The sequence below is a fragment of the Copadichromis virginalis genome, linkage group LG7 (genome assembly GCF_057382275.1).
Source record: "Copadichromis virginalis isolate Kocher_CV1m ecotype Utaka linkage group LG7, C_Virginalis_male_GT1.1, whole genome shotgun sequence".
NCBI classification, from domain to species: domain Eukaryota; kingdom Metazoa; phylum Chordata; class Actinopteri; order Cichliformes; family Cichlidae; genus Copadichromis; species Copadichromis virginalis.
Genome location: NC_140624.1, coordinates 4,228,152 through 4,251,825, shown reverse-complemented (window position 1 = coordinate 4,251,825; position 23,674 = coordinate 4,228,152). Strand labels below are relative to the sequence as shown.

General features: G+C 42.0%; 2 protein-coding genes and 1 long non-coding RNA gene across 5 annotated transcripts in view; 2 read left to right on the top strand and 1 right to left on the bottom strand.

Annotated features, from left to right (window-relative positions):
- The window catches only part of LOC146704235 (UPF0606 protein KIAA1549), a 34,518-nt gene extending 32,484 nt beyond the window's left edge, over positions 1-2,034 (top strand). For both annotated transcript variants that reach the window (XM_085461251.1, XM_085461250.1), the window contains 2 exons: positions 443-597; positions 948-2,034. In XM_085461251.1, the coding sequence (XP_085317377.1) occupies positions 443-597; positions 948-1,139 (347 nt within the window). In that variant the 3' untranslated portion in view covers positions 1,140-2,034. The remainder of the gene's footprint in view (positions 1-442; positions 598-947) is intronic.
- Positions 2,035-3,165: 1,131 nt separating this feature from the next.
- The window catches only part of mical3a (microtubule associated monooxygenase, calponin and LIM domain containing 3a), a 78,868-nt gene continuing 58,359 nt past the window's right edge, over positions 3,166-23,674 (top strand). Inside the window, exons 1-2 of one of the 2 annotated variants that reach the window (XM_085461248.1) lie at positions 3,166-3,393; positions 18,596-18,935. The gene's annotated coding sequence lies outside the window, so the exon portion shown is untranslated. Of the gene's footprint in view, positions 3,394-4,380; positions 4,552-18,595; positions 18,936-23,674 lie in introns of those variants that run through there. The other variant, XM_085461249.1, reaches the window with a different exon arrangement.
- Positions 3,387-5,837, bottom strand: LOC146704234 (uncharacterized). The gene is made up of 3 exons (XR_014921147.1): positions 5,728-5,837; positions 4,313-4,439; positions 3,387-3,527 (listed from the first exon to the last, which is right to left on the bottom strand). It is a non-coding gene; the product is annotated as an uncharacterized LOC146704234 (long non-coding RNA).

Here is a 23,674-nt window from a genome sequence, read left to right as displayed (position 1 = left end):
ATTTGTTGCAGCAGGAATGGGGTGTGTCAGCAAAACGTACAGATGATTCAGGTTGCCAATATTTTCTGCAATGATTGAAGAACATCTGTGATAGACGTGCAACCAGTCCAGGGTGCACGCTCACTCTCACCCAAAAACAGCTTGGCTAATCTGAGGACAGACAGTCAGGCAGCTGCCAATAACTTTGTAACTTCACTTACAGTGGGTATAAATTTGCATGCAGCTGACAAATTTTCAGACGCTGATGCCGAGTAAAGACAGTTTCATATATTCTCTGCTTAGATGAGAGAGCATAAAAGAATACTGCAGTGATCCCGAGCAGTTTTGAGTAGGAATGGAAGATACAGTAAGGTTTAAGGTTGGGCAAGAAGCTGGCATGATTAAGGTTGGGTCTTTAGGAAATTAGTGCCAGTAAGTATAATGTGTTTATTTATTTTTTTAGGTGCCCAGCTCCATCATCTTGCACAAGTGGGTCTGTCCAGTCGGATGAATGGTTTCCCAGCAGGAGTCAGGGCTGCTCCGGGCCAGAATGGAGGCTTAGGCTGGAACCACTATCATGATGACAATTTCTCCAGAGCAGAAGCTGAAAAAGATGCAGTGAGTGAATTGCACATTTTTATTTTTTCATTAACAAGTTCATTTAATTTCATTGAAACCTGAAACTAAATGAAATCCCAAACTTTTCATTTAATCATCAAATTATTAAAAACAAACGCACAGTAACTCGATCCTAACAGGAAGCCAACTGTATTGCTTTTGAGAAACACCCACAGTTTCAGTTTGGTTTTCTTCTAATTTTCTGGTGTTCTTCTGTTTTTGTTACTTGATATTTTTTATCTTATCTATTCTCTTCTTTTTTATCACCTCCCCCTGTTGTTCCGTTTGCCCTTTCTGTCCTGCCTGCTATTTATGGACCCCCTGACTGCTCGTCCTCCTCTATCTTCCAGATTCACCGGAGTGGTATCAGGGAGCCCACGGCCCCCCCGACCCATCTAGATGGTGTGGGTTATCTGACAGCCCCCCCACCTCTGGATACTTCTCCTCCCACTCATTCCTCTGCCTCCTTGATCAAGGCCATCCGGGAGGAGCTTCTGCGGCTCTCGCAGAAGCAGGCGGCTGTGCCCAGCTACCACAGCTGAAGTCCTGGCTTCTAGTGTCCTGCTCTAACCAGTCATGTCACTGACCCTGCCTGCTTGCTTCACCTAATCTGACAGTGCTTCCCATGGAAGTCCATTAAGCTGTACAGCAGAGAGATAGTCCTGCTAAAGTAGAGAGGTTTGCTCCTGAGAAACTGCATAACAGGATGGCTGATAGAGACTGAGATCAGCTGCAGTAGAGTACAGCTGACCAGAGATGACGTGAAACCAACGCGTGAACTCGACATGCCCGTGTTTCTTTCCTGTTCTTTACCGTGGACCAGGGAGCGCTAATGTCACGTACTGTGGACGTCGGACTTGATTTTGCTGCATTTCCTCAGACTCTGTGTCATAGTTTCAACTTTATGTCGCCTTCACAAACAGAAATACAGTGTCAGACTGAAGTCACAATGTCTTTTTACATCACATAACCTGATGTATTTCTTCTTTTTGATGCAGACCCCTAACTTCCTTTCCACCATCAGGTGCTTCCTGTCTTCTGCCATGATGAGCCATGTTATGCCTTGACACTGTGATACAGTTCACGTGACCATACCTGCTGTTAGAGCCTACAGTAAGACCATAGTTCACAGCCAGCAACCCAGTTCAGACAGCAGGCAAAAAAAGGGGCATCCATACACAGTAATAACACTCATTAATGCTACCTATTCTGTCCTTACTTACTACAGTAAAACAGTGTTCGACCTCTCGGCTTACAATATATACTTTTTCATGTTAAAGTGCTGTTGTTGTTTTTTTAAATTCGTGTTGAGAAGCTACTTGATGGTTAAGCAAACAGGAGAAGAAATCAGCCTTTAAGCAGATCAAACAGTTTCTGAGCAAGTTTTAAAGACGCAGGCACAGATGTGGTACAAATAATAAAAGGTGACATACTTGATGATTATGGTCAATATTTAATGTATGTATTCATTATGTGGTTATTTGATGCACTGTATGCAGACGACTTGGTACGGCTCAGGTTTTTCATTAAGAGATTCCTTACGGACAAATCCGTAAAAAGACACTTTAGAAGGTCACATGGAAGAAGTGTAAATTAGGGAAAGTCACAGACACCAGTGTTCTGTTTCAGCTCATTTCTGTGTTGAATACACATGGATGTCTTTTTCATGCAGTATTGGACGTTTGATTTGCCTTTTTGTTAGCACAGGAAGGGAAGACGTGTACTGTATTTCATTAAGAGTTTACTTCAACTACTCATTTTTACATGCTTTTTAAATAGATTTGGATCATTTAATTGTGTTCACCTGGCTCTTAGTCATCATGCTGGTTAGAAGTCATTCCAGGTCTTTTCCACAGGATGTGGTGCGGTGTTTCGGAGGCCTAAAATTTTAATTCATTCGATTAAAATAAAAGAGGAACTGTGGGGTTTTTATAGCAGGACTTGAAGATGTGTTTTTGCAGTTTGTGCCAGGATCATATGGCAAATTCGAAATGTTCCCTGCACAAGCCTCGACTTCCAGGTGATTTTACTGATGTGGCCACGGTGTCCTTCTCATGCCATGTTTCCTTTCCATGTGACGTGCCTTTTGGACTCACCTGAATTGATTAAGCACCAGACTGTCTACTGTTACACTCCCAATTCTAACACAGAATTATTTAAAAGCATCATTATTCCAACATGGCTGTTTGTCAGTGGATGTAAGGGCAGTTGAACTGTAAACGAATCGATGGAACATCAGGTAACAGTGACACTGTAGCTTTGTTGTCCATTACATGTTCATGGTTTATCCATCTCACACTGTACGCCTCCATCTGCTGGTCCTGTACTGTAACTACATCCTTGTGTTCATCCTCAGTTGCTTTTTGTTGTTGTTGTTGTTTATTTCCAGTCCTTTTCTACGTGTTCTGCTATGTAAAAATGATCCGTTGGCTGGCCCAACTTTCCATTTGCATGTTTAATTGTTGTATTTCTTTGGCTTGGTTTTGAGCATGCTATTTCAGAATTTGTGAAATACAAAGTAAGCTGTAACTTGAGCTGCCTTTTAATTAATGTACATTGCCAGAGTGAAAATTACTTCAGATTTTATTTTGCTTTGGTTTCATTTGAGCAATCATAACATCTGACGTCATTCATCCAAAACGTCACATGCTTACAGGTGTTGTAGTTACACCAGAAAACCACAGGGTGTCAGCACATCACAGGAAAACTAGCTGCACTAAAAGGACAAATCGCGCTCCCGCGCTGCACATGACGTAACCAGTTCCCATGGATGATTCTAGGCGTCTCTGAAAGCAGGTCAGTCGGTGGGCTCTTTACGTCTTTTTGAATTGTGAACATGCAACAGATGTTTATCATACAGCAGAGTCTGTTTGGATCAGTGATGCTTCCACTAGCCTTTGGGTGAGATGAATTTTTCTAACCACCAATATCTGGAAAATATGAACATACAAATACACACCAAGTAAATGAATCAATCGAGATGCGCCGGTGACTGTTACACGTTTATATTTCTCTTAAAATAACCTCCAGCTCCTCGTTCACTGACTCGTATCCCCATCACAGCTTCTAAAGCCAGTGAGTGAGGCATCTAAATGTTCCGTAAATCTCCTGATCTGTCTCTACAGGGGTTGACTTTGCACAACTCAGCAAGTATTTGACAGCACACTCCTGAGTGGTCAATATTCACAGTCCATGCGCACATTTGGTTATTTTTATGGCTCCAAAACGGCAGCAAATTCATCTGGTCTTAGTTTTGAGAAGTAAACCCTAATAAGGGATTTGATGACTTATAGTCATCGACTTTAAGTCGTTCATTTATTGTGTTTCGATTTTGTTTCCGATCTCCTCTATACACAGGAGTCATGCTGTGGCAAGACATGAATTCATTTTTCCTTAATAATCCGTCTTTTTAATTTCACGATGCTGCTAGTTTGAGTTATATCTCGGGCATGATGAAAGACCACACAATGTTTGCTGCAGAGTATCCCAGGCTTGCTGCCTCTTGCCCGGTATCTAAACCGTCCCCCACCTCTCCCCACCTTCCCTACGGTAATCCTGCCTGAGTGTTGTTCCTGAGCGCAGCCTGGACACACACAACAAAAACACACCCAGGAGTTAATCTGGATCATGATGGTAATTACTGCCTGTGCGTCCAGCCTGTAGGAGGGTATTGTCCACTAAGGGAGGAGTCAAACAGTCGGTTCTGCCTACTGACCTTGGAGAAAACTGCGAGGGAGGTAGGCAGGGGAGGGAGGAGAGAAACGGGGAGAAGGAGGTAGCTGACTGAGTTTCAGCACTGCAGATCTTCCTGTCTGCCTTCAGCCGCTCTTTCTCTCAGTTTGCTGGTGAAAGACAAAAAGCATTGAGAGGAGGGAGGAGGAGAATTGTGAAAGGAGTCTTTTTACTGATGATGGACGAGGATTTCTTTCTTTTTAACTAATCTTTAAAGCCCCTGTGAGTATTGCCTGTTATCTGCTTGTCATTCAATCTGCTCTTTGCTGCACATGTGTATTCTTTGACTGTAATAAGAGTCACATCTCGGGAATGTACTGATGTTACTAGACGGGTTTCTCAACCAGAGTCCCACAGACGAGGTGTCTTCCCACATTGTTTGTTTTTGTAACCAAGGTAGATGTTTGGGTTTTCCTGAATAGGGTGCAGTTGCAGACATTTGTGCGCTCTGTGTGTGTGTGTGTCAGAAAATGACATTCCTGCAGTTTCGTGACAGTGAATGTTGTTGACACAGCCTACGATGAGCCCTCACAGCTGTTAGCTTTGTTGCAGTGGCGCTGCTGTGGGAGGTTGTGGTCCTCGCCCTCCTTGTTTACAAGCATGGCTTCTTCTTATGCAATTCTCTGCATGCTGCACTATTACATACCATTAGAGCTGCTGCTGCTGCCTACAGTATGAATCAATGGCAGCACGAATAGTTGACTGACACTGCAGACATCTTCTGCGGTACCCAGCTAAGGGCCAGCTGGCACTGATGTCATAGAAGGATGCCACTGTGTTCACTTTTAGCATTGGCTGCGCATATGCATGAAACTGACTGGCTTCATTTGTCTCAAATACCACACACATTCTTTTCCTGGATTTTCAATCACGTTTTTATTACCAGAAATGCCTTCAACCTTATTGTGTGGTCTAAAACCTACATTTCCCTTCTCTCCACCCCTTTTATCTCCTTTTTATCTCTACCAACCAGTGCAGGTTATCTTTGCTCTGTCATCTCTGCCTGTCTTCTCTGCATAACAGTGAGGTGAGGGTATCAGGGGGATTTCTGAGCTAGCGATGCAGAAACAGCAGCGATAAGAGAAAGTTTAGATTTTCTGCACGTGTGTGTGACATGAGCATCATCTGACGTAATGGAGGAAAGGCATGGATCTCCAGGAAGATCTGTTTTCATAACAAATGAGCATTTATCTCTCTCTCTGTGTGTGTGTGTGTGTGAGAGAGAGAGATAAGCAAGGTTAGAGAGGGGTACAGAAAGAAAGTGCCAGTAGCTAGTGCTGCCCTACTTTCAACTGCATGACACATATTTTATCCAAGTTTAGAAGCAAAAGCGTCTGCATGCATTAGGTCACCATTGTACCGCCTCGTGTCAGGTCAGGTAACTCTTGCTGACATCACCTCTGGTCGCCGGCGGACGATCGCTGTCCTCAAGGTCACAGTGCAGGTTATCTGTTTCTCTGTCACCCCCTCTCCACCAGGCTGTACTGTATCAGAAGACACAGTGTCACATTGTGCGCTGCCGCTGTGCTGAGTAGGAGGCAGCACTCATATGATGTTCTAGGGAGAGGTGAATAGCTGTCATTCATGAGAGGGTGCCCGTTTGCTCGGCAGCTGACTTCAGACACTGATCCTGCCTGTCAGCTGCTGGCGGGTGTCTTCCACAGACCTAACTGTTGTGTCCGTTGCACTAGTAGCTGACACATTAAACATGTTTGTTGTTCTTTATAGCAGACAAGGAAACACAGCACAGGTTTTGGAGTCCAGAGAATACAGGTCATATTTGAAGAAGCCTTTTATTAGGAAAGCAGTTGCAGAAAATAAGGATCCTTTTACAAACTCCTAACTAATTTTGGCTCAGAAACCCTTCTTGCAAACGCATTGTAGTGCATGTTGTTAGGTAGCTGTGGTATTTTGTTAAACTTTACAAAGATATCCGGTACGCCACAGCTGATCCTCTGACAGCATTAATCCCTATTAGCAGGCACTGGATCTCTCTGCACTGCTGTCCTTCAGACCACATCCTCTGGATGTTTTCAGGACAGTTTGCACCACCAGCAGCAGCAGCTCCGCCAAGACCAGCCCGGCAGCTATTAGTGTGTATGCGGAAGAGTAGAATGAGACCACAAACAACGTTGTCCCGCTTTTAACTTTCCCTCACTCTATATATCGAGACGAACTATAAAGATGGAGCGAACAACGGAGATGCTGATGGAATGAAAAGAACCAAAACGCTGGTTATGTGTTTCTTTGTACTTAAATGCACACGCACAGTCCTTTTACCTCTTTCAGAGGAGCCTTAGACTTTGTGTTCTGGTTGCATGCTGTCTGGACAATAATCAGCAGGTAATCCCTTTAAGCCATTATTTCTCTAATTGCTTTGTCTTGGTCAGCAGATGGACACCGCGGGGATGTTGTTTTGTCCTGTCTGCTTTCTCTTTAGTGAATCATAGCTGAGTACAGAAATAACCTCTGCGGTATTGTTTGCTCAACTGCATATTCATTTGCTTATGAAACAAGATTAAAAGGATTATTTGCTCTTGTATCAGTATAGTCCCTGTGGGCAGAGAACACAGTATACGAAACAGCAATGTGGAAAGTCTTTAACTGTGCAATAACCTCACAACTTTCTTCACTGTCTAATAGCATCCATTTAACAACTAATGATAACTAATGATTCGATCTTGAAGTTGATCAATCATGTACCACAGGACTTCAAGCTGGCAATAATGAAACCACTACTTCACTTCAGCATCACTTGACCGAGTTATCTTAGCTAACTACAGCCAATCTCCAACCTTCCTTTTATCTCAGTTATTCTTGAGTGTGCTGCTCATCCTCCACATTGAAAGGAGCCAGTTGAGGTGGTTCTGGCATCTGACTAGGACGCCTCCTAGATGAGGTATTCCGGGCATGTCGTACTCGGAAGAGGCCCCAGGGGAGACTCAGGACTCACTGGAGAGAACACATCTTTCAGCTGGCTTGGGAACATCTCGGTGTCCCCTCAGATGAGCTGGAGGAGGTGGCTGGGGTGAGGGAAGTGTGGGCTTCTCTGCCGCCGTGACTCAAACCGTGACAAGCGGCAGAAAATGGATAGATGCAGGAATGTCTTAAATACATACAGTATATATATGGATGACCTCTAATTTCCTCCTTCCAAATTTTTATAAAACTGGGGTCATTGTACGTACAGTGAAACATAAATCCTGAACCTGGCGACTGAGTTAAAAGTAAAAGTCAGGAAACCACAAGTAAAGCCTTTTCTCAGGAGAAAATAATAAGCAATCCACATCTAAAGTTTTCTTTGGGCAACATTTAGGCTGGACTGATAGATGATGACTTTATGGTCATGCTAGCTCATGTAACATTACAGCCAGTGGTATAAGTGATCCATAAATGTCCCAAGTAGCCCAGATTAGGCTGGAGTGAGAGTGGCTTTTAAACATGGTGAGCTCTGTCCAATTTTACATGTCAATGCTGTGTGTGGCTGCCTAGTAAAGATGACATAAAATGACGAGAACAATAAAAAATGTGAAATTAGTGCAACTTTCATGCACTGTTTTATTTTTCCTGCTGTTGAAAATAGTAGGATAACAACATGTTAGCACAAATTGCCCCAGGTAGGACCGGGCTGTGCATATTTATCTCGGTGTGTTACGTCATTGTCTACACACAAATCTTGCGAGTACAGATGAGCCCGCTAGGGGTGATGGTGGGAGACTCACAGCAAAGGGCACCTGGAGGAGTTACACAGGCCACAGGGTCAGAGTTTTATAAATAGAAGCAACACACATTGAGACGTGAGATTCATGCCCACAAACACATGCTCAGGGAGGAGTAGAAAGTGGCTTTGGTCTTGGCTGCAGCTGTCCCTCCGGCTCTTCTTTCCAATTTCACTGGAATCAACTTTCAGACAGATGGATCTTTGAAAACGTTTCATTAAAGTGAATAAATACAGATATTGCTATTGAGAGAACACCTTAGCCAGCAGTTTTGCTACTAAAGTGACAGTCTTCATATACTGTTTAAAAAACGGTAACATTACATTTAGGAATTGCAGGTATACAGAAAAAAGTTAAGGTCAATAGAAATAGGCTTGGACATTTAAAACCGTAGCATATGAGAAACATGGATGCATAGAATTTATTTAAACATGACTCTACAGTCTTATTTCAGCGAGGGGGGTGTAAGTGCTCCGAACAGCACATTGACAGGCGAGTACAAGAACTCAAAGTCGTATATTTTAGCTAATTTATGCTGGCAGATTGTCCTCATATTCATTGCCCAAAGCTTGTATTTACAGTGATGTTTCTCTTTTTTAAAAACAGGCCTGTTATTTTGTGGCCTTCAAAGATTTGTCTCTATAGTGTCACTTTTTTAAGATTAAATCGCTGCCATCTGATGTATGTCCACATTACACTCAGGCGTGTCTGACTCTTCATCTGCGTTTCTTGATCACAACAGCACTAAACAAACACTCCTGTATCCTAGTAACCATCCAGAGTGATACAGTGGACTGGTAGACTCCTGCATTAACCTGTCAACGGGCCATTGCTGTTGTGAAATTGTGGGCTGTAGAGAGCGGAGTCCCAGCTAGCTTAAAGAAGTCTGACAGAGTAGGGATTCCAGCTGGGTTGTAACGCAGGTTCAACCCTTGAAGGGTGGACAGAAAAGCAGTCCCTCCTGCTCTCTAACACAGGAGTTGGAGAGCAGGAGGGATTGTGCAAAGACATGCCTTTTTCATAATCCTCATCTCTGTGATCCCAGGAACTGGCTGAGCTCTGGCTAACCTGCTAGATGAACTGTGGGAATCTTCTTTTACACCACATGTATTATGTGTAAAATCCTATTCAGTGTGGTTGGATACTCAGGGTGTGGCTGCGGTCTATTTTTATCTAGCCTTTGGTAGATATTTTCCGTAGCAGTGGGAGGGTACGTTCAATTCAGGCTACAGAACTGACTCTTACCTGCTTCTCCTTGTCTCGCACGGGCCCTTCTGTCATAACAGGCTGTCACATTACCTGACTGGAACCTGCCTGCGTCCACATCTGTCTACGGCTTCATGCCTGTCTCTCTATAGGTTAGAGAGGAAGATCAGATATAATATCACTGATTTAGGAAGACCCACACGGCTACAGCTTCTGTGAAGACAGCCAGAGACAAGCTGCTGACAGGGAAACCATCCAAGAGCACACAGTTACCACAGTAACCAGTTAACTGACACCAAAGAAAGGCTGACTACACGATTTCGAGTTACCCAACATGCTGCTCCACACCCTCACTGGATGAGAAAATTATGGGATGCCCACACTGGCTGAAATGACTGTTGTTCCTTTCGGTGACATCCAGCTTGTATACATGGCACATCGACTGTTATTATGCTCTTGTGCATTAAATCTAGCAGCATGCCAGTGTTGCATATGTTTGGTATGCTTAACTTATTAACATCAATGTAATTTTGTTTTCCGCACTGACTTCATATGTGGAAATAACTCTGTGGAATTGCTCTTTTTACTCAGGTGGAGTTTGTTTAAGAGAACAGACATTTCCCTTTCTTTAATAACGATGAGCTCATTGAGATGAGGGGGGATAAAAGAGAAAAAGCAAAGACTGGGGTCAGAGATCAGAGCTGATGTCAGGATGAGAGCTGCAGGCCAAATGTGATTCACTCATATGCGTGCACAAGCATACAGAGTGTAGCAGGAATCTGACAGACCACGGAGAAATGAGCTGCAAAGCTTGGCATTATGCATGTGGATACCAGCACAATTCCCACCTACTACTTCATTAAACATTCTTTTCCATCAGTTTCTCTTAATTTAGCTGTATATTTGTGTTATTTCAAAATAAAAGCATTCTATATGAATACCAAATACCAGTAGCTAACCCACTTGAAAACTAGAAACCTCTTTTCTCAGCTTCACTCGTCTTTGTAGTGGAGTTCAAATGAGTCATCATTGAAATAACCATCATTATGACTCATTGTTTGCTTTATCTTCATGCCAACAATCATATCCGAGGGCAGGGCTTCATATATTTCAGCTTAAATTGATCTTAATTTATATTTTGGAAAAAAGGTACTTTGTTATTCTTATGTGATTTTTGCCATTCATCTGGAAAATATTCTGTTTTTAAATGTGTTGTTGCCAGGATGCAATCAGAATTCATTATGACCCAAACTTGCCTTTTGCACTGAAGATGACAAGCATGTCGTCATCATCTCATGTTTTGGAGAGAGTAAAGACTAAAAAGGGCCCTGCACCCTTATGAAGATTCAAAGGGCCTTACTGCTTTGTAGTTTCTCTAAGCCAGCATTTAACCACCATGCATAAAGAAACCTTGCAGTAATCCAAATATGCTAAAGCCTACTAAGGCTGTCAAGCTATTATTTCATACCTTCATGTCTTGTGAAGTCCACAGAACCTCATCAGGCTGAAAAGAAGAAAACAAGAAATGAAATCCATCACATGAGGCCTCTTCAGTGAGGTCTTTCCCTGAGCTCTGGGATTGCTCAAGATTGCTGGACTTTGTCATCTACCTTCTTGTAAATGAAAGGTTGCATTCTTTACTGATGTGTTCTTCATTTCCTCAGATAGATATATCAGACTGTGATAATCCAAGCAGCTTGTCTGCATATGTGCATTTAACTGAGATCAAATATAGGTGGTTTTGAGTGAATTTGTGGATATAACAGTATTTACTTCTTCTATATAAGAATGACAGCCCCAACTCTTTTAGTGTCGTGCCACAATTGGGTCCAAACCTGAATTTGTTGTTCACTCTTATTAATCATCATATGCCAGCTTGCTGTGATGCAAACATTACTGTGTTGTGATCATGTTAGCATACTGATGCTTAGCTGGAGAGAGTCACAGAGCTGCTTGCCTGGCTTTGGACTGTTCTTGTTGCAGCTCCCCTCCAAAGAGCATGTGTCAGTGCCAGTCAGCATCAGTGCAGCAGTGAGGTCAAGGGGTTCGTTTGCTAATGAATTTCGAGTTTCTGTGTTTTTAACCTTTCTAATTCCACTTGCTGACACATTAACATCATAATTTAGCCCAAGGAAAGCCCCTATAGTCGCAATACACACCCAAAGCAGAAGTCTTAGGGTGTAGGTAGTGGCAGAAAGGACTTTTCTGTCTGACTCAAAAGAGGTGGAAAGCTTTAAAAACAACTGCTTTGTCTATCTGATCCTCATCTACAGGTGCGATAAAAGCCGTTAAGGGAAAGGTGGCAGTGGGATGAAAGTCTCTGAAAGTCTTGTCAAAGCATGAGTAAGAGCTAAGAGCAGAACAAAAGCAGTTCTGTTCTTTATGAGATAAAGAATTCATTACTCAGTCTTCCCTTGGTTTGATTTCTGCTCAGCAGCCACTGCTCATAGTCGTGTTTATTCAACATATTTGGATAGATAATACCTTTTCTCGGATTTCCTCATGTTGGTTTTAAATGATTATCCTGCTTCCAAAAATAGTTTGCAATTGTGGGTGGAGTTTTTTTGTGTGTGTAAGGATATTTGTCAGAGGCCAAAGGCAGCAGCTCTGCATGACGTGCAGAAGAATGCAAAATAAAGACGCTGCTGTTTGTGCCTGTGTTTGGGAGTCGGGGACAGGCCACACGGTTGAGCCCCCTGTTCTCCACTCTTTGTATCCTGGTCATTCACTACAGTCTCTCTTTGTGCCAGCCACAGATCACATGTCACAATATTTGAACAGCTGCAGTCGTTGGCTGTGTGTTTTCTCTCTTCTTTCCACACGGAGAGTGGAGATCTGGTTTGATAACAGACTGTGAGAATTTGAACAGGTGAGCAGTGGGAGAAATATCTGTAGTATCGTGCAAGCGTCACATACAAACTACTGTAATTAAAACAACGACAACAGTAAAAGAAAAACATCAAAAGAGTGACAGCTGAGAATCCTCCCCTAGGATGGAGCGGGATCAATATAATGGATTATGTTAGAAACCTAACGGCTCCGTTCATGCTGTCACCTTAACCTAAACCTGTCAATATCAGGACTTGGAACATGATATCTGCTCTTCGAGCCTTCTTGAACACCGTAGCTACTATCCATTGCATTTCCAGGCTGGAGAAACGTTGCCAGTTTTTCTTTCAACATACACTTAAATATCTTCTTCTCTGTTGTCCCGTTGCGTTATTGGCCTCACAGAAAGCGAGTCATATCCTCGACACCAGGAGGCTGCTGTAAGAGAGCCAATAAAACTGTCTTTGAAGAAACTCACACTAACACATCTCAGGGCCTTTTAAGCAACTCATGCAACGCAAGAATTCAGAATTCATTTAAACTGCTCATGTCCCTTGATAGCTACAGGACAAGGACTGTTTGTTGTACTATTCAGTCTCCTACAGCAGTAAAGGTCACTGATAATAGTGGACACAATGCGAGAGAATTGCGTGTCGTGTATAGCGCATGTGCACTATATATATGTTACAGGTACGTGCGCCTGTAACAGGGGTAGAGGTGTTTGGTTTCTGTCCTTGGGCTGTATGTGTGCGCAGACTCACGGACGACCATCATGGCCACTTTGTATCAAGTTGAAGCGTCAACTGAAACCATTACCTGTTTGTTGTGCACTTAATGAATCATCACGATAAGCTGGAATTCAAAAGTATACTTGAAGCTAAAAAATGTAACAACTTAATCTTGCTGTTTTTTCACTTGAGGAGTAAAAGTCAAGCTATGTGTTAGCTTTGATGGAAGCTGAAAAAAAAACCCCCAGCTCTCCAGCTCAGCTTGTGTTGTCAGATGTGATCTTGGGTAATATATGCGAGCTGATTTGTACTGAGATTTGAGGCCATTGTGTAAACTGCAGTTCAGCTCTGCTTTGTCTCCAACGGTAATGAAAAAGCTTTGCTGAGGACTGTGTTTACTGACTTCTGATTACAGTTAGCAAACCCATCATCTGATCAGGGCGAGTACATAGCAGCCTCATGGTCTCTCTGAAGGGGGGAGAGTGCATGAAAAAGGGAGAAAAAAAGGCAGAGGGCACCTTGGCAGTCTAAAGCAGAATGTGATTAAAATTCTGTTCTAGTCGCAAGCACACATTGTTTGGAATCATCATTTGGTATTTGATAAGGCACAGCCTAATCGCACCCTCTGGGGAAAGTGTGGAAAGTAACACTGATGACGCTTTGCCTGGAACTCGCAACACAAGAAGAACCCAGATGAAAAGAGTTGTGTAGGTCTTACACTTTGCCGTCCAGTGTGAGTGTAATACCAACAACGCAGGAGTCCTGAAATGCAACTCAGTGGCATCTTTTTTCCCCTCTGCCTTCTGAACAACCACACATTTCAAACCCACCACACATTTGGAATAGATCTTGAATTATTATTTTTTGAAGCTTCAAGCCCATGTTCAGATGTTACAAAATAAGCTCCCTTCACAGTCTCAGAAAACATTGCACAACCATTGTGTTACACTGCACAGTGTTGAAAGAAGAGTGAACTACACTTCTTGTATAAAGCTGGTCATTTAACTTCATATCATGAATCTATTTCTTTAAAAGTGTATATTTCAAGTATCATAATCAACATAATGCAACTTGACCTTTATGTGTGCCGCCTGATAGTGTTTGCACGCCAGCTGTTTTCAAAGGCAGCCATGTTTCCCACACGGCCAAACAAATATATAGTAATGACATGCAAAAACACTCCTCTTCATGAAGACACTATAAAGCAAATTTCCCTCAAGGAAGAATCTGTTATGTAATTAGTTATGTAACTGTAATAGTGAGCTAGACTTTTGATGTGACTGAAATAAATCCATTATCAAAACTAGTGAACTAGTGTGCTGTGGCACAACCTTTTTATTGTGTCCCAGCCATCATGAATATTAACTTGTAGTGGAATGTAATTCAATTTATTAGACCATCTAATTCCATGGATTTAGATGCAATTATCCATTTTCGTGCACTGTTTAGTCCAGCGTGTTTTTTTTTCTCTCAGTTGATCCTGCTGAATTAAGATGTTATAGTAAGATTGGTGCCAGCAGAGGGGAAAACAATATACCTTACCCGTCAGAGTGAATGGAGCAATAACATTTATGTTTATTCTTTGAGGGCAAATAAGCAGATTAAACACTTTCACTCCTTTATCCAAGATAAAATAGAGTTTTTACAGCCTATTTATCCATATTTACCTGTGCTGAGGGTGGTCAAACTTTACCTGAACGATGTAGGCTTTGCCACTCTGACCAAACCTCCACATTGGTGCTGGTATAGTGTGCTGGTGATATGATCTGTAACAGCAATATAGGAGGGGTTGCCATGTGGTGCAGAAATTCATGGTCCCCATAACTAAGATGGCCTTTAGTGCCGACATGAGTTTTTCACGTTGAAAGTGATTTTGAGTGAATTAGCTCAGCTGTAGGCATCACCCTTTAATTTACTTCAATCATTCATGTCTCCAGAAATTCATATCTAATGTCTTTGAACTAATTTAGAAACATTAGCAAAAAATCCTAACTGTAATGGGAAACATGGTTAGCTTTATACCCCAAAACAGCTTGTTTGTTAGCATGTTAGCATGCTTACAGATAACTAGCTTTAAGAACTAATGTACCCCAAAACCACAGCCTTACAGAAATACTTGATTAAAACCTTTAAGTTATATTTAACTTTTACTTTTCATTTCTGTGGCAGTTTTTGTTGTTGTTGTTGTTGTTGTTGTTATGGAAGCATTAAACGTATTCTCTTATAAAGCTAATATTTTCAAGGTAAACATGCAAAATATACCCTTTTATTCTGTTGTTTTCTAAGATCAATACCTTCCTTGTAATGTGTATAAGAAATTGTTCAAATAAACTGAATTATTTTTCCTGTGGACGCCCACAGCTCACTCTTTAGCATGATCCACTCTACGGCGGTAACCCCTGACCCCTAAACACCTTGAGTCATGACATTCACAGCCATACTTAGACCAGGAACGTCGTGCACGTTGCTAAAGATCAGAGACTACTGACTCTTGTAGGAACGGATGGATTTATAGCCTACCAACTTAGCAGTTCATGGACACGGTGAATAACCGGCAGTGTGAGAAATGTTTCCAGTGTGGCCGCACCCTGACCACTACATCTTTTTTCAGTCCTCACACAGCCCTGGTCCGAGGTATCCTAAACACATACGCTTAAATTTAGACTGGCTCAGGCTGACCACAGACACAGCCTAACCTCCTGAAATCTGACACCCACTGTCTGCTGTTTCTCTCTCTCCTGACTCTGTGGGTAGGTGCGTTTTCACTTTCTAACTTTTGTTCACCGATTTCCTTTGTTGAGCACCCAACCATCTCACACACAAACACCTCAGTCTCTCATAACCTCTCCCTCTATTCTTCGTGCTCGGGGGCAGCCGACTGGAGCTGATTTACTCTGTTTGCACAGAGTTAGAGCTCACAGTTTTGGAGGAAATGAAACGTTAAAGTTACATACTGATACGATTCTTAAAAGCCCTTTCCATTATCACTTTTTTGGACTGAACGATCAAACAATTGTCCTCCCTAAATTAAAAAAAGAAGAAGAAGCTGTGCACATCTTTCTTCTGTTGACAAGCTTACTGCTGGAATCCTGTTTATTCATACTGGAGCATTTCCTCGGTTGTTGAGTGTGTGTCTTCAACTGATTTATTTCAATTTGTATCCAATAAGTAAATAAACAGTTGGTGATTCCATTAATAATAGTGGAGCAGTGAAAAATTTAACAGGAAGGTGGAGCGAGAGAGCAGAGAGAGCAGGTGAAAACACACAGCAAATCTGACCCATTTTCACCTGCTCAACCAGCAAGACGTCTCAAAATCTGCTGTCCTTCTGCGCATAATATCTGACAGTTTGATCCTTTCAGTGTTCTGGAAATATAGTTCTATCTGGGGACTGGCCTACAATGGAAACGTTCCACTTTGTTTGACACTTTTAATCACATTCAGTGGCGTATTGTTCTGCTTTCTCAAGTAAACGTTACTTTCTATTGTAGTAAACAGGCTTTAGTTTAAGTTTAGATAGATAGATAGAACTTTATTAATCCCTCGGGTAGGTTCCTCTGGGAAATTCAGTTATATGTTATATAGTTATATATAGTTATACTATGTAGTCAGTTATATGTATATATGTTTTTCTATTGATAAAATGCTAGTTTCTCTAGCTCTGTGCCCATCATTTAAATTTGCTGATAGTTTAATTAATTGATCAATTATTCTTAGCATTAATATGCTTTCAAATTGAAACATGAATATCCAAGTAAGGTCAATCCGATGAGGAAGATTTACTTTTGCCATTGCTCTTGTCAGTTCCTTCTCCTCTGCAGCTTAGTGCTCAATGGCCCATAACAGCTTCCTGATGGCCGGCTATGAACATGATGAGATCACTAGTATCACTGATCTCATCATCTTTTCATTCACACTCACACGAGAAGGGAGAGGGGAGAGCATATGTACAGAGACACTTGAGAGAATTGGAGGAGAGGGTACAGTAACAGTGACAGCCTCAATATGAATGTAGCCGTACAGATGAAGGCCGTATGGCTGTCGAGTGTTTCAGAGAGCTGGACCTGCATTAACGTGTCGTCTGCTACAGTTAAGCTGCACTTTTGTAAACGAGTCAATCATCACACATAAAGCATATTTGTTTTTTGTTTTTCAAGTGTTAGACTCACAGTAAATAAGACATAAATCAGATTTCTTCAGCATTTTAATTTTGTTTGTGTGCATTTTTTGCACCAAAGATGGAGTGATATAGATGCAAGACAAGGAAGCACTAAGCAAGTCCTGCATTTTTATTCTGTTGAAAAACAGTGTTTGTTTTTTTTAAATGAAAGTGAATGACACCTTTACGTGGGCAGTGCCTGCTGGGTGTGGAGAAACAGATGGCTTTGGAGACAGTGGTGCATGTTTTATTAGTAAAGCTCACTGCCCAGTTATGGCATTACAGGAAAAATGGGTGCATTATGCATATCCCTGGTGTCACTGGAGCTTGATGTTTAAGCTACATGTCTGATTGATTCAGACAGTGTGAGTGGGTGAGTGGGATATTCACAGTGAAAATATGCATTCAAATCTATTCGTATGTTTTAAGAATAAATATAATTTGTCATTTTCCACAGCATAGAAGACAATGGATAATTATTTTTACTAAAAAAAAGTAAAGAAATGTCTTGAGACACAGGTCAGTGGCAGGAGTGAATCTGTTTTTGCTTACAGGGAAATCAGTGGGCGTGCACACACATACACAACACGACTCTCCACAGTTGCACTGCAAAACAAGATGGCCACAATGAAGCAATCCAGACGACCACCAACTCTGAAAACTTTGTCAAATCGGGATTTTTTAGTTGCTGAGTGCAAAAAGGCAACACATGACATCAGCTCAGCTCAGAGAAACAAACACGATTCAAGAACATTTCTCATCTCTGGCTGAACTGGACCAATCCCAAACTGTTACACAACAGTCTGGACAACAGGCTCGGACTGTGATTACTCATGTCATCGTTGGGAAATTAATAGAGACCTACTTTCTGCTCATAAGGGATAGAAAACATAAAAGTGTTTATCCTGATATCTGATATCTACTGCTTAAATGAAGCCAGAAAGCTCTTTCTTTTTTCACTCAGCCGCTGAGTCCTCCTGTAATTCCCGTGTCCTCGTCACCACTACCTTTCAAGACTCTAAAACAGAAAATCTGTGACAAAAGCAAGAATAATTATGCAATTATGGCTGCACATTCTTGTGGTGTTCTGCTAGCTCTTCTGTGTTTTTAATCACAGTTTGGCAGCAGTTAAACGTGACCTTTTATTTCAGGAAATAGCTGAAAGTTCTTATCAGCAGCAAACCATTAAGATATACAATGCACTGTAAGTCTCAATGGTTTGTGTTGAAAGCTGTATGAACATGGCTAACTAAGAGTGAATAGCAGCAGTCCTGCATCTGTCTGGTTTCTGCAGTCCTATAAATACTGTAGGCCCAGTAGGAGGAACAGCGGTAGGTCCAGCAGGTCAAGTTGCCACATATGAGCAATCCCATATGTTTTGTAACACTCTGCATCCTGCCAGTTGGGAGAGATTTTAGTGGCAGCAGAAAGCAGTACAGTTGGAGATGACAGCAAAAACAGGTGGGAGCCAAGCCAGCTCCATCTCACTTCTTACATCAGCATGTCAGAATCCCTTTAAGTAAGTCACCAGTCAGTCAAGGAGATTCTTCCTGACTGTGGAAGTGCTCCACTTCAGATCAACCCCACCTTAAAAAGACGCCCATTGTGTCTGTCTGTGCTTGCAGGCGGCCTGGCTGAGGATTCCTCCAATCTGTGAACCGATGGGCATGTGACATCACCCCCTCCGCCCCATCTCTCCCTCCTTACATCAGTGCATCTGGCCAATCAGTGCTCAAGGAGATCCGGTCACATGAGAATCCCCCCCAGTCTTGGTTACCATGACAACGAGCACTGGTCCAGGCAGCATCTTGCTGTGGTGAGAAAAGAGGAGGTGGAGGGGGAAAGAAGGCAGGAGGAGAGGCAGAAAGAGAAGAGGAAAGGGAGGAAGGAAGATAGAAAGACAACAATTCCATTCTGAGGAATAGCTTTTGGATCTTCAGCTTGTTCCTGTCTTCATTCAGTACAGTGAGTACTTCACCTTTATTACCCACGTTCACCTGCTGCACTGCAAGCAAATGAAAGGAGATCTGATGCAGTCCTTTGTCATCAGAATTGGATAATGTGACATGGCAGATGCCTTTGATGATTTCAGGGATGGCATCAGTAATCCCTTTGTGATGTGGAGAATGCATGCAGCCTGCCTCACCTTAGGTAGACAACCCTTTGTCTGTATGTTTACTCAAAGGCTGATGACAGACCTTAACAGCAAACAGAGCCATGGTGGGAACCAGGGTGCTCAGCGCAATTAGAGGCAATTTCATAACATGGTGAAACTCCTTCTGATGTATTATGCAGCAAGTCATTCAGCCTCCAACCGCTAATCTTCGTCCTGTCTTTCTTTTTTTTTTTCCATTTCTACTCCTCCAAGTCTGTCTTCCTTTTTCTATCTTGCTCATTTCCACACAATTAGATCTGGCTGACACTCTGTGCCCCACCGGGGTTTTGTATAATTAGCAAATCCATGGAAATTTCAGCTGGGACAGTTTGCTCTGATTGCAGGACTTGTATGCTATGTAAAATGTCCTTGTGGTGATAGAAACAGAGAGGTTTTCTAGCTGCAAGTTAATTCATGGTCAAAATGTTGCTGTTTTACATTACCTTACATTTGAACCTCATACATAATTGCAAAGCATGCAAGAGAGATGATGCAGAGTCACTAATAAAGTGCTAAAGATCTAATTCATGTCCTGCTATAGAAGGAAGCGTGATGTTTACAGGCTGTTGGATTTTTTTGCATTTTATTTGTGTGTGTGTGGCTTGTAAGAGTAACCTTAAAGATTGTTTGGAAAGGGACTTCTAATTTTTTTTGTTATTCCCATTATGTTTTGACAGAACAGTTATACAACAACATTGTGCCTGCAAACTCATTACATGTGACTTAACCGTGATAATCTGGTTAGTATATGGCATTATACGATTCTGACTTCTGCCCGTTTATCTCTCCTTGTATATTTGTACTTGATATCCCTGTATCTTATCTTCTACCTGCGTAGGTGGGACCAATATTTTTCAGTATTTTTTTAGTATATGCACCATATCATTTATTAAATTGTGCTTATAAAGCTATTTTAAACAAAATAAATCAAACTAATACTGAACTACCAACTTGGCCAAAGTTGTAGTTTATATTATACGTGCCGCACTATCTGTCCTGTGACATGAGCTGATGGGAAGGTGTTTGCTTGCTAGCTGCGGTAATGTGCCCAGAGCTGATAGCAGCTGAAGGGTTTCTCCTTTCAACATGGCCTAAGAATGTAGCACCTTACAGAGAATATAGATAATCTTCTTCTGATCCAAGTGGATGAACTATATCTCAAGCTGCCTCATCTTTGAGACTGGACTGTTTTTGCTTGCCTGTGATCCAGTTAATGAACCAGTAATGGCTTTGAATGATTGGTTAATAAAAACCTTTCTTTTGACAAGGTTCAGTTGCAGTCTGGATTGCAGAACCATTTTTTTTGTAGTCTGGGGAGAAGTCCATGTTGTGACTGAAACAAAAGCAGTGTATCAGTAATGCACATTTCTGTCTGCGGGAAGCAGCCAAACACTCACTAAACTGTTTCTTGCCATTTGAAAGTGATTGTTTAAAACTTATAATTTTCCCAAATTGTAATCTTATGGTTTTCCACTGAGGCAAACTTCAGCCCATTTGAAACCACTGCACAATCTGGGTCTATACTTTGTTAGAAAACAAACAAATGAGCTTTGGAATTTCCTTTGGAATCATATTTTCAAGATTTCCTACAGTGGAAAAGAAGGAGACTTGCAGATAGACACAGCAGATACACACGTTTCAGGAATGTTAACCATTATTTTATGTCATGCGCCTCATCACTCCAGACTACCTAGAGCCTACTTCTTTTACTGTCCATATAAAACTCCCGGGTGCCAGAGTGCACATCTGAATCACGCCTCTATATTCTGGTAACACACCTGTGCGGATGATGCCCAGTAAACAATTTTACAGTAACCCATTTTTGTGCAGGCTAATTATTACTAGCAATAATTTATCAATTTTTACCCTACAGGTTAAGTCAATATTTATATACACAATCGCACACAAGGCAAACGGGAAATATTTTACAGTAACTGAAAGATAACAAAATAAATACAAATAAAGTTTGACTGTTCGGATATCACGTTAAATGAAACCCCGCCGGTATCCCCGGTTGTCTAAACCAGTTTTAATGTTTCGGCCAGGTTTTCGACCGCATGTGAACGCAACACTGCTGCTGCGTCACGTTGGAAGAGACCAATTGGATTAAACTGAGTTAAAACACGCTGGCTCACCTCAAGAAAGAGCGGGGGGTGCTCACCTTGTACTGTTAGAGAGATTGAAGTACAAGCTAGCACAGCGTCGTCTCTTTACCGTATGCAGTCTATTACTGCTTTGTACTCTTATTTCAACATGTAATACAGGAACATTATTTGTTCGCTCAAATTTCAGGAACATACTGTTATTTAGAGAGCTGCACGTCCCCCCCTCCTTGTCGGCGTTATGGTTTCGACGGATCCCTCTCAGTCAGTTTCAAGTTGCGCCTTCTCGTTTGCCGTGTGGCTCTGTGCTCTATATCCCTACCGAGCGGAAAAAAATAGACATTCCCGTTTTGGCTTCACTGTGAAATTTGGATTTACACAGGAAAATGGATTTAATAGAATTATTGACGTTTGGATTATAATCACGTGGCATTCAGAGGTAAGAAGACACGCTTCTCTCAGTCGTTTGACAAACAGTGGGTTTTTTTAACGTTACCGTGGGATCCGCGGGCTGCACCTTCGCACGTTTGGGAATGTCACGCTCTGTTGGTTTTAATAGAGCAGCTAACGATTTAACTGCATTGGCCTGTTATAAATCTCAATTTTCTTTGTGCAAAGAACATGCACATTACTGGTGCATCACAGAGGAAAACCTCGGTTCTAATGGGACAGCCTGTGGAATGTAGTGGTGCTATTAGTCACTTCCACACAAATATATCCATCAGTACAGAATGCAGTCCAAGCGCGACAGTTTACCTGATGAGTCGGCAAAGAAACTCAATAATATTTGTACATCACTGAGTCAGAGGTGACATTTGAGAAATGTCGTTTTAGGAGCTTGTTTCGGGTAACAACACAGCCGCAACACACCTGGAAAGAAGTCATGTTAGGTAAACGTTAATGCACACACTTTGTATTCGCAAAAGATGTTGTTACAGGAGGCTGGTATGGAGCTGGCTGCTGCTTGCTCTTGTGTAAATCTCATGCAGTCCTATACATACCGTAAGTTTAGATATTTTGCAAGTGCTTTTGTTGTCTCTCAGTACCTGTTTTGTGGCCAAGTGTAAAGGCTTTGACGTTAAATCAAAGTCTCCTCCTAGACTTCAGTGATGAATGCTTCCACATGTCATTTTTGTTTTTGTTGATTAACTGTATGCTGACATTAACATTAATATCATATTACTCCAGGTGGCTCAGCTGGGCCCATACAGCAGCAGCAGCCACTCTGTGGTTAAATGGAGCAGAAGGGTCCTGACCTGACAGGCCAAAGTCTCTTATCCTGTCTCATCTGAGTGATTGGATTTGTTCTATTGATTAGTTATACTGAACCTTTGTTTCTCGCATTTCAAGAGCTTCCTTCCTACACTGTATCTTTAAAGACTTTGTACATCTACTCTGAAGCCACAGGGTGCAGTTGGGTAGGTGGGTGTTAACTGGGCTGTGCTGTATCTGTTCGCACCTTTGTGTTATCATAACTAGCAGTTTCCCTCCTAGATCAGGATGTGGAGCAGAGTAGGAAAGGATGTTTGCTTGGTGGCTGACTGCAGTTTGGCTTTCTGAAGAGAAGCCTGACACAATCGTTCAAGTATAGTCAAGCATGCAGCGTCCTCTGCAAAACTAAGCTGTGCTACAGTGGCAAACTTTAAGTTTATATTTCTGTGTTATAAACACAACCCACAAAGCATCCAAAATACATCAAAACACAGCAGCGTGAATTTGATAAGGCAAGCTTTTTAATGTTCATGTTCGTGAGGGAGGGGAAGATAAAGCTGACTCACTTTGCCCCCTTACTGACCGTCGCTCAGAGAGTTAAGGAAACTAGCTCTGACTCTGACCCCCTGTGAACCTGCAGTATATTGTGGAAATGGGAAAAGTGCTGGATGAAAGGACGGACGGTAGGAAGGAAGGAAGTCCTGTGAAGGCAACTCGTGCTGTGTCATGAGCAGCTGGATGTATCCCAGCTATCTGGTTCATTTGCCCGATGACTTGCTGATGTGGCTGACTCATCTGAGACTTGGTGCCCCCCCCTCCATCCCACCACAATATTAAACTACTATGCGTGTTATAGCAAGTCTAGCCTGCTGTAAGTCCTTAAAAGGAGAGACAGCTGTAACTAGAAGGAATGTTGTGAACTGCTTAAGGTTCCATTTCTTTAGCAAACACTCATTGCAAGATAATGAGAGAATATTCAGTTACCATTTCAACTTTGTACTTAGGTGGATGAGATTGTGATGATGAGTATATTCCTGTGATGATGAGTATATTCCTGTGTTGACTGCTGAGTCACACGGGTGTAATAAAACCAAACAGCCTGGATGATGCCATATTGTTTCCACCCTTTAAGGTTTGGAGATCCCACAAAAAGTCTGAGATAGTTGCTTTATCTGCCACCGTTCTTTTTTCCCCCCCATAGTAAGAAAAATAAATGAGATTTGGTGGAATAATCA